Here is a 10,617-nt window from a genome sequence, read left to right as displayed (position 1 = left end):
GTTGCAAACAGCCAAGAATTTGTGGCTGAGCACAGAGCAGCGCAGAAAATGTACAAAGTTGAAGTGAATATTGACATGACATCACCAGGATATCATGCATAAGGATTTCAGTGGTAATGGGGTGACCTTCTGCCCAGCCTCTCTGGGAGCTTGGAAGAGCCTGGTGGGCTCTGAGTGACCACTGAATCTATGGAGGAACCCATGGCTTTAAAACCAAATCATGAGAAAGTTTTCCTGGCTGAGATTTTAATTTCATGGTGAAATGTGGGATAGACCTTAATCTACTGTAAGTGCCCAATTTGAGCTAAATCCAGCTAGTTTACACACAGGTGGGAATGAGGTCCCTAGTGTGAAAGGAATGTCAGAGTTCAGGCTTATGTCACGTGGGAAGACTGCATAGTCTTTCTACAGGATCTGCTGCTCCTCCTGACACTGCAAATCATGTGCTTGTGCCTCAGTGTCACACAACACCTCCAACAAACTCCCACACAGCATTTTTGTACATGGATATGCTTTTCCAAAGGTGTATCTTGCCATGGATGTGCTTTTTCCAGAGCACAAACTGGAGGTTATCTCACCTGTCCTGGTACAGCCCACCATCAAAATAATTCTGAGAACACAGCTGCTCAGCACAGGGTTCAAATACTTACCATGTTGGTTCTGGGGGTTGTTTCTTTATGCACAAAATAAAAGCTTTATAAGTAATTTGCCTTTCTCTTTACATTGCTGTGAGCTGGCCATCATCATTGGTGTTTGCTTCAGCTCTGTTACTGAACCAGGTGTGTAAAATTGCCTAGCTTTGGTCTCAAGCACAGGCCCACCTCCCTGCTGGGCATGCTGGTTTTGCCACCTATTTTAAGGGAGGAGGAATTCTTGTATGCCAGTGAGTAAAAACCAGAAGATAAGGAACAACAGTGGAGAAAAATAGGAGGGGAAAAATGAAAAGCAAGTCATAGCACACCCCAGGAACACAGTCTAGAAGAAGATGAAGCCAGTGATGGAGCACACTCAGCAGCCTTTGGGGAGTGTGGCTGCTGCAAAGGGACTCAGAAATTCTCACTGATGAAAATCCTGTCTCCTTTGATGAATCCCACCACAGGGTGTGCAAGTCACCGGGACCAACTCGAACACGCAGCAGTCTCCAGTAAGTACATGTCCTTTCCCCAGCCCCACACAGATATTCTCAGTGCCCAGGAGACAGCCATGTCTCCATATGTGGACAGTCAACACCATTTCCATCGAGAGCTTTAGGAAAAATCCAAAGGACAAATCATCCTTTTTATTCCTTTCCCCATGGAGTGAACTGGGGAGAAAGAAAATCTTATTATTCTCCTTTGGGACATAAAGGAACATCATTGCATAAAACACAACAGGGCAGTGGAGCAGCCACAGAAATTATTCACTCCCTTTCTTGCATGTGGGTGGAGACTCATGCACTCAAAATCACCAGACTTCACATCAGGCCGATTTAATTGGATTTATTGGAGGAAAACAATTAGTCATCCCTTTAAATTGTCATTATGATAGAAATCTTGATATGTATACATGATTGTCAAGGCAGAGAACCACTTGCGATGTAGCCCCATGAACAATTTGCAGAATTGCAAACTCATTACGCAGATAAAACTTTTGCAATGCCTTAATACATGCATGGAGTAAATACACATTCTCCCTTCTTCTTGGACATGGATGCTGTTATGAACTTGTTATCAATCACAAGACCTGCAATATTAGGCACACTGACATTCCTTGATTAAGATTAAAGCCTTTGTAGAAAACATGCTTGCATTTTCATTAGAAGTCAACTGAGGGATGTTTTGCAGTTGGGGATATTTGGGGAGTCACTATTCTGGGCAAACTAGGCTCTTTTTTCCCACTGTTTTCTGGCTCAAATAAAATATCTATCTAAAAAAAGGCCCAAACGAGCCAAAATATTGTTTCTCAACCAGAGGTCAATGTACACCAGGTCACTGATGTTGTGTTGACCAAAACATGAGTTGCACCAACCGAGCTGCTACCTTCCACACTCTCCACTTTGGGGGTCATGCTTGATCTAGTAAGAGTCAGCATGTGTGATGCCTTGCTGGGCTCAGGGGATGCAAGATGAGAGATGGAAAAGCTCAGAGCTGCTCCGAGCAGCCCCCGAGGGGTTCCCATCCCCCAGGACCCAGAGCACACATCCACCTCCTCAGAGAGCCTCACACCAGGTGCTGCCCCAGCAGCCTGAGCTGGTTTTCAGCTGTAACTGATGGTTTGCTGTGCTGCCACTCAGTGATTTGGCAGTGGCACAGCCCTGGCTGAGCACCAGCCTTGAAGGGGGCTCAAGACTTCTCAGTGTTTTTGGCCACCATGGAGAATAATTTCCAAGGATGGTGCTTGCTCCCCAGGGCATGCCCCTGCCAGGGACACAGATCAATTCCCAGTCCTTTCAGATGACTCTGCTTTGAGTGTTGGGAACTCAGGGATTTTCCACACAGCAGCCACTCAGGAGCTGGGACCAAAGCCCACAAGAGGTTTGGCCTGGAGCAATCCTGTACCCTGCCTTGGAAAGACCAGCACAGACGAAAATGGGTCAGTGGCTAAGGGAAGAGAAGGCAAGGGCATGGTTTCCATGTGGAAGAAGGAAAAGTACCACACCAAACTCTTCCATGGATAAATGGTATTACTTGGAGGTTCAGGGATTAAATGGTAGTGTTTAGGTGGTGATGCCTTGGAAAGGATGGGATAGTTTAGCTCAGCTCTCTGCCCTATTTTGTGCAGGCAAAGGATCACAGCATCTTGGTCCCCAAAATGCAGTTCATTCTGCAACAGGTGAGAAAGAACTATCTTGCAGGAAGAGAAAAATACTAAGAATTGAGTGATCCAATCTGAATTTTCACTAGGAAAAACGAACCAAAAGGAAAAAATAAAAAAAACCCAAAGAGACACACTGACATGTTTCTTGGCAGCTCTGAGAGTTAATGACCCAGGGAAGGAATTTTTGATGCAGATCAGATTTGTAAGTGTTGTATTAAAAAAGGGATTCTCACCCCCCCAGCTCCCTGCTTCTACAACTGTGTATGTGATTGCTGCCTAATTTTAAGCTGCTCTGGATGGTGACTCTTCCTCTACATGCTGCACAGCACTCAACAGAAAGAAAAAATACATTACCAGGTTTTGCAGTATATCTTGTTTACAAAACATCAACTTTTGCATTTACTTAAACTTAACAATGGATTTCGAGTTACAGATACATTGAGTCATTTAAAAGCAATACATGGAAGTAACTCCCTCAGAGAGAAGGTTGGGTTGAAGGTGGATAAAGAAAAGGCTCAGGAAATACAGAAACAGTGACCAGCAGTTTAATACATGCAGTGCAGTATCATGCATTTATTGGACAGTTGATGCCATCACTGGTTCAGCAGTGTTTTTCACAATGCTTGCGAGCACACATGCCCTGATTCCACTCTGGAGTATGGAAAAACTGCAAGAGCCATTCGACTGACCTTAGCATTCATGAAGAGGAGGGGGGAAAAAAAAGCTACCTGGACAGGTAAGTGGCACTATTTGTGGTGGGGAAGGGAGTTTGAAATCCAGAGTCCAGGCTAAAGAGCCTCTACCCTCTGCTACAAACACTATTTACACAGCTTTGACCCAACCACCCAAAGTCAGACCAAAAAACCTGGACCGACTCCTGATGACCCATTGGGGGGATCTGTGATCCCTGGGGCCACAGTGTGCAGGGGCACCCACAAAAACACACGTGTGTCACAGAGAGCAGAGCACCCCACAGGCTGGGAAGGCAGGACCCTGCTGCAGGGATGGGAGGGAAAACAAAAGGGATTGGGTAAAACCTGCTGCTGGGCATGAAATACGGGATGACTGGTGTACCAGGGGAAATAAGAGTTCATGCAGTGTTTGTGAGCAGGTTGCTGTTCCCTCACTCAGCCATTGCTGGCAGTGATTTGCCAACTAATCCTCCACTCTTCGTCTTGATGCTGTTTTCCTTGGATACCGCAGTCTCCGTGTGTTTCTGCTTTTTGCTTGAATGAGTGTTGGAGTTCCTGGAGCAAATAAGCACAATAAGGAAGGCAAAACTTCCTTCCCATTAATAATTTCTGGGATGCACTCACCTCCCAGTTCAGACAGGTAAATATTAATGGCAGCAAGAACAGGAATAATTGCATCAAATGAGAATTTCCATATGCTGAATGGAAGCTACTTCTGTACCTTGGGGCTCAGCCTAGAAACTTATTTTGCCAGTAGATGAATCCCCTGATTCTTTGGGAAGAGCAAAAGGAGCAGGCCATAGCCTGCATGATCTTGCTGGCAAAGTCAATCTGGTGTTTTTATCTGGTGCTCATTCAGTGCTGCTCAGGGCTGGAGCTGTTATCACAGGAGGAAGTAATAGCACAGGTTTCCCCAGAGCTGATCTTGTTAATGCCAAGTTCACATCAAAGGGCAATATCCTCTCTGCTTGCCAATGGCTGAAAGCTATCTGGCTTTCTCTGGCAGTTTACTTCCCTAAAAATAGGAAGGGGACGACCTTGGGGCCAGCTGCAACTGCATTTCATGGGCACCCTGGAGGCCCATGTTCAGGTTTGCAGAGGGTTTGGGGAGAAAAGCCTGAGATCAGGGGTTATGCTGGCCCTGGGACAGAAAAAAACTTAGGACAAGACCTGAATTTCATCAGATCCAGGCAGGGACCCAAAATAACTGGTAACTCAAAAAAATACTGCCAATAGCCATGGAGGTATGGAGGGCACGTGCACAGCAGAAACCCCTATTCATTGCCTGCAGCAGAACTACATGGAGATGACTACCAGTGGGATCACACCCCTTGTTGTAGTTTGATTCATGTCAGGAATGAACCAAATTTCTTGGTTTTATTTCAGCACCACAACCATAGCACACACACAGGCCATAGGTAAAATATAGGTTAAATCCTACTTCTATTTTGTTTTTCCTTTTTTTTTTTTTTTTTTTGTACCCACTACTCTACTGGCACCTGTACAACAGCAACCAGGACAGAGGAGAGAGCAGCAGCAGAGTGACACAGAGTGACACAGTCTCAGGAAAGCAACACTGCCAGGTTTTCCCCACGCTCCTACTTCCCCACCAGCCGTGTCGCAGGGCCAATATCCATTTTGTGCTGCAGAAGGGGTGATCCAGCAGAGAGTTAGGATGCACTGGGAATGAAGTCACATGCAAAATCATCAGCAGAAGCCCTTGCCACTGCAATACTGACTTTCAGCTCGCAGAGTTCACGGGCAGCCTGTCCTCACAACTTCTTCTGCAGGCTAAGGGGCCAGCTGGAGCTTTTCTGGATTTTTTTGTTTGTTTTGTTTTCCCAGCAAGAGCACTGCTGTTGGCATCAGAGATGGCCTCTGTGACTCTGGAGGTAAAAATCAACAATCAAAGCTGCAAGCAAAGAAAAAGAAGGGGAAGGAGCTGAGGAAAACAAGTTACAAAGGAAAAACCCATCGGTACCAGTAAAGTAAAGCAGAAAAGGGCAACAGAGTCCAGGCTGAAGTCCTCATGCAAGCAGCAAATCACAGATTGTTTAGCAGGACACTTCATTGGAAAAGAGCCCAGAGTGATTTTTCTACCTTGTCCTTCACAGCAAGGCCAGCTGGGGATTTGTTTTGAAGCTTCTACTGTGGGGCTATTCAGCCTTTTCCCCATGTCCACGTTATTCTCTCTACCTTTGCATTCTCCTGTGAGAGTGGCTGAGCAGAAGCAGGCTGGGGCAGGGGAAGGACATGCAAAAGCACTGGAGCATCCCTGGTAAGCAAGGCTGGAGTGTTTGCCCTAACAGGCTGTGCTGCCAAGGGGCAAATGTCTCCAGCTCTCCCCCAGAGATGTGGCCTGGGTGCTGCCAAGTCTCCCCTGTTAACAGATTTACCCAGATTTAAACTGAGCGGTTTTAACCACGTGATGCTTCAGGAGAGATCTCTAAGCATTTGGTGAACCTGGGTCAGGTCTCCAGCTGTGTTTCCCTGATATCAAAGAAGAGCTCCCCACCACCAAAACTGTAGCAGAAAGAAACAATTTTGCTCATAAGTGCTTCTGTTTCTTATCTTATGATCCCAGCAATTGATAGCAAGCCAAAGAGAATGATGACAAATTACACGACCAAGGCAGAATGTTACTCGCAGAAACAAAACCAAATCACACTAATTCCAACAATGGAAGGAAAGAATGCCCCTCTCAACAAAAAACCACAGAAAGCACCCAGCAAGGAGGGACAGCCAATGCAGGGGAACCCCCCTCTGCAGGACAGCATGTCTGCCTTTGCTCCCGTCACTGCTCTTGGTTTTGGAGATGGAAATCCACTTGCTTTTCTTTTTTCTGCAAGACCCTTCTGGATGCTGTATTTTGATCAGTGGCCACAGCAACTGCTGAGGTCAGGTTCAAACCAGACCTCAGGTTTCAGAAGAGGAGGCGCAGGGGGAACATTTGAGCCCTAACTTTTAAAACTGCTCTACAGAGACAAAACTATTTCCTGACTAAATCCTGCTTTTGGTTGCATGTGTGTAAATGTGGGGAACTCCACTGATCCCAGACAGATGGGAGACTGTCTATTTACAGCCTGCAACTGGAGCAGAATAGGGCCACGCTTCTGAAGTCATAGGGGTTCAAAATATCTTGAATTTCTTGGAGTTGGAATCTCTCAAAACTAAAACTTCCTTACTCAGGCTGATAAAATAAACTGGTCTTAGACTGAGTTTAAACTGTTTTCCACTTGTGTTTTCACGCTTTTGCAGCAAGACATAAAGAGCTCAGATGTAAATGCCAATAAAAAGTGTGCGGTGGCACTGGCCAGGGTATGGGGACAGGAGTGTGACTGGCAGCAAGGAGATCCCCTGACCCTTCAGTCTGCCCAAGTCTTGGTCACAAGTCTTCACTGTGGAAATTATGTGGAGTCTTGCTAAAAGCCCCCAACAGTTCAGTATCTTCTATCTTTCCTAAAATGAGAATCTGAAGTTGCAGCCTTTCCTGTGTGAGCCCCTGTGCCAGCTGCAGCACAGCTGGGTGCACAGGGTGCACCAGGGCTCACTCAGGTGTGCCACAGCTCTCTGAAAACAGGGAGCAACTTACCACAGAGGAAACTAGAGAAACTTGGTGCAACAGCTCCAAGTGCCACCAGAGGAGTGGCTATTTCAAACAGTCAGTGCTCACTGCCACCTATTTTACAGCATTTTTTTTCCCCAAATTTTTTTTAGTATAATGGATGAAATCCCAGCTCCCCCATGTGAAGCCAACCAACCAAAGCTGGAGCAGGATATAAAAGTCTCAATGAAAAATACCTATTTTATGGCTTTTCCCAGCACAAGCACTATTGCCTGACACATTCAGCTCTGTCTGTGACTGGCTTTCACAATTTCTTGTTCAGGATAAGCGAGGCAAGTGTGGTGACAGAGCACGCTGCAAGGAATTGTGCCTTGGCAGGGATGGACCTTTCTGGAATGTGAGGGGCTCAGAGTGCCCAGTGAAGGGCATCTACCTCTGCCACCTGCCTTGCCTCTCACCTCCTCAAAGCAAAATCAGATGGGAATTTCATTGAGTAACCTGGAGGGAGCCCTTTAGCAATTCAGCAAATTTTCTCTCCTCTCTGTTTCAAGCTGCTTTAATGCACAGCAGCACAGCAGTTGTGGAGGCTGTTCCTGAAAGGTGCACCAGCACAAAGAGCCTGGGAAGTGCCTGCATGCAGTAATTAAAAAATGGGCAAATTGGGCTTTCTTTGGTATATGAGCTTCTGGGGAGGAGGGAGAGCCAGTGCCCCCACTGCTGCAACTGTGCCTGTGCCTTTCAGTGAGGTCCTGCTTCCCCAGCTCAGCCCTCCATGTAAATCCTCATCCTGATCATGGTCAGGTCCTACACCAGATCCTGCACTTTGCACCCAAGGACCTGGCAGTGCTTCACAGAGGGCTCCAAGCACCCCTCCTCTCCTCTCCCCACTTTTGGCCACTCTGGGAGGTGCTGAGCATCAGCAATGCCAGGCAAAGCCTCAAGGAGCTGTTGGTGCTGGGAATCTCTCTCATGAAGCCCTTGGGCTGGATGCACCCCATGCCAGAGGCCACGCTGCAGGGAGGCTGGTGAATTAAATGTCTTGCTTGAGCAAATCACTGGCAGAGGATGATGATTCCTACCCCTGTGTCTTCCTTTTCTCTCCCTCTGCTCACAGCACACTGGAAGGAGATGGGAGCTGCAGGATGAGACCGTGCTCTGCCGTTTCCCTTGCACAGCTCCGGTCAGCTCCTGCCTGATCCACGTACCTGCCCCTCCTCTGATCCCCAGCAGGGCAGGAATGAGGCCAAGGATGAGCTGACTCCCAGCTGGTGGCAATTTAATTCTCCCCGTGGCTTTCAAGGAGGAGGATGGGGGGTAAAGCAGCAGTTTCTTAATCTGAGCAGTAACAGCTCTGCTAAAGCCAGACAGACTTGCAGTCCTATTTGAGGAGCAAGAAATGGCATGCCATCGAAATCCTCCCATGTTGCAAAGTTAATGCCAATTCCTACCTACAGAAATAGCCTATCCCCCAGCAAACTGGAAGAGGGACATTACTTGAAGTAATTTTTAAAAGAAAAAAATATGCTGAGGAAACTATTTCTATTTAAATAATCCAGTTGAGATGTTTGTAGTTAATGGAAAAAAAAATACAACATATACTGTTACCTACACTGAGAAAAGAGTAAATCACTGGGGAAAAGAATGAGTGTTCATTAGTTAGAACATTGCTAGACTCACATACATATATATATTTCTATATATATATATATGTATATATATGTACAGCACCAGAGACTGTTAGATTCCGTTCCTCCTGGAGTCGTTGCAGTTTGTGATAAATGAAACATTTCAGAATTGCAGTATAAAATATGGCCATAAAAAAAATCTTCTTTCTTCTAGTCCTTGGCCGAGCGGGGCGGGCTCCGGGGCCGCCGGCCAGCCCCGCCCGCTGCTCGCCCGGCGCTCACTTGCTGCCGGTGTGCACCGTGGTCACTGTGGTGGCTCTGGGTCTCCGGTCCCCTCCTACCGCAGAAACGCCTGAAGAAGCAGATGAAACAAAACTACAGAGAGTGGATGGAGACATACCTAAAAGGAAAGCCAGAAAGACAGTTAGAAATGGTATTTTTTGGAGGCGGGAGCTTGGGCGAAGCGGAGTTTGTTTCGTAGCGCGCAACGGAGCGGAGAGGATTGCAGCTGGAGAAGGGGCTGCTGGAGAGGATTGCAGCTGGAGAAGGGGCTGCTGGAGAGGATTGCAGCTGGAGAAGGGGCTGCTGGAGAGGATTGCAGCTGGAGAAGGGGCTGCTTGAGAGGATTGCAGCTGGAGAAGGGGCTGCTGCTCTTCCTGCTGTGGTGGGTTGGCTGGGTACCTCCACAGGGCATCTTCTGCCCATGGTCTTTCACCTCCTGCCACCAGCAGCAGTGCACAGCATCTCACAGGGACTCAAAGTTCTGGAATAGGTTCAGCCACATCGATGTCAGAGTTCCAGGGCTGAAGACAAAGAGCTGTGGGGTTCAAAAATCCCTCCAGCATTGTACTTGCTGAGAATAATTTCCTCTTGGGCATGTTAAAGATGATTAAATGTCTCACCATAACCATCTAGCTAAAGGAACAGACTGCACCTGGGCTAAGCAGAGCTCCCTGGGCATCCTGGGGAGCTCCTGGTAAAGAAGTACAGTGGGTCAAACTCATTGCTGATTTCCAGTGAATCTAGAGGGAATGTAAATTTGTGTGACTTGGACACCACTCTAGTGACAGCTCACATTGCTCCAGGTTTTGCTGGGATGTCTCCAGGGCTTCCAGCTGAGATGTAGGTTGATGTGAGGTTGAGCATCTCTTGAGTACCAGGATTCTGGTGTAACAAAAGCTGTTAGGTGGGGACCTGGCACGGTCACCTTGCTCTGACAAGATGCAGGCTCAGAGTGATTAGAAATACAGTTCATTTTTCCAGAGTGGTGAATAAAGGATGGATGAAGCCTATATTAATATATTCTCAGACTGAAGTTTGACATGGCCTTTTGACTCTTCAGGATCTTTTGGATACTTGTTGGGACTTTTAACTACTTTTCCATGCTTCAAGGTGGCATTTCAATCTCAAGGATGACTATGCTGTACCTATACTTGGCCACATTCCATTTCTCATTGACATTTGACCACTTGGCATCACACTGCAATTTATCTAGTACCTTAAAAATACAGAGCTCTAGGACCTATAAATAATCTAGGCAGTCCAATCATTACTAAATTGAATAAAGCAGCCATGGACTGAGAATCAGGCCAATACACTGGAGAAATCCTGCCTGATTCCCTTAGGAATCCCTCACTGTTTCCTGACAGGTAGCATTATCCAGCCTAATGCCTGCTCTCTGCTCTGCCCTACTACAGAGGTTTTGGATGCAGCCTGCCATAATCTACTGTAATGCAAAGGCTGTACTTAATTATCTTCAGTGATGTGAAATTGCTGCATTTGAAACTATTTGGAGAGTTCAAAAAGTGTCTATTACAAGCACCAGGCAGCATTTTGTTGTGGAGTGGTGGCACAGCTGGATCATGCAATTTGCTGCATGGGATCTTTCTTGTGCAAGGAGTCTGTGCCCAGAGAAAACTGCTGAGAAATAAAGAGGTAG

The 10,617-nt window shown here is 46.8% G+C and overlaps 1 protein-coding gene across 1 annotated transcript in view; it reads right to left on the bottom strand.

The window, feature by feature from the left end:
* Positions 1-8,586: 8,586 nt before the first annotated feature.
* CAMK1D (calcium/calmodulin dependent protein kinase ID) overlaps positions 8,587-10,617 on the bottom strand; it is a gene marked incomplete at its 5' end in the record, with an annotated part of 208,691 nt that continues 206,660 nt past the window's right edge. Inside the window, 1 exon segment of the mRNA XM_084206841.1 lies at positions 8,587-9,078. Coding sequence (XP_084062967.1) covers positions 8,957-9,078 — 122 coding nt within the window. The 3' untranslated portion in view covers positions 8,587-8,956.

Source organism: Fringilla coelebs (assembly GCF_963513975.1).
Source record: "Fringilla coelebs genome assembly, chromosome: 5".
Lineage (NCBI taxonomy): Eukaryota > Metazoa > Chordata > Aves > Passeriformes > Fringillidae > Fringilla > Fringilla coelebs.
This window is presented reverse-complemented; position numbering and strand designations above follow the sequence as displayed.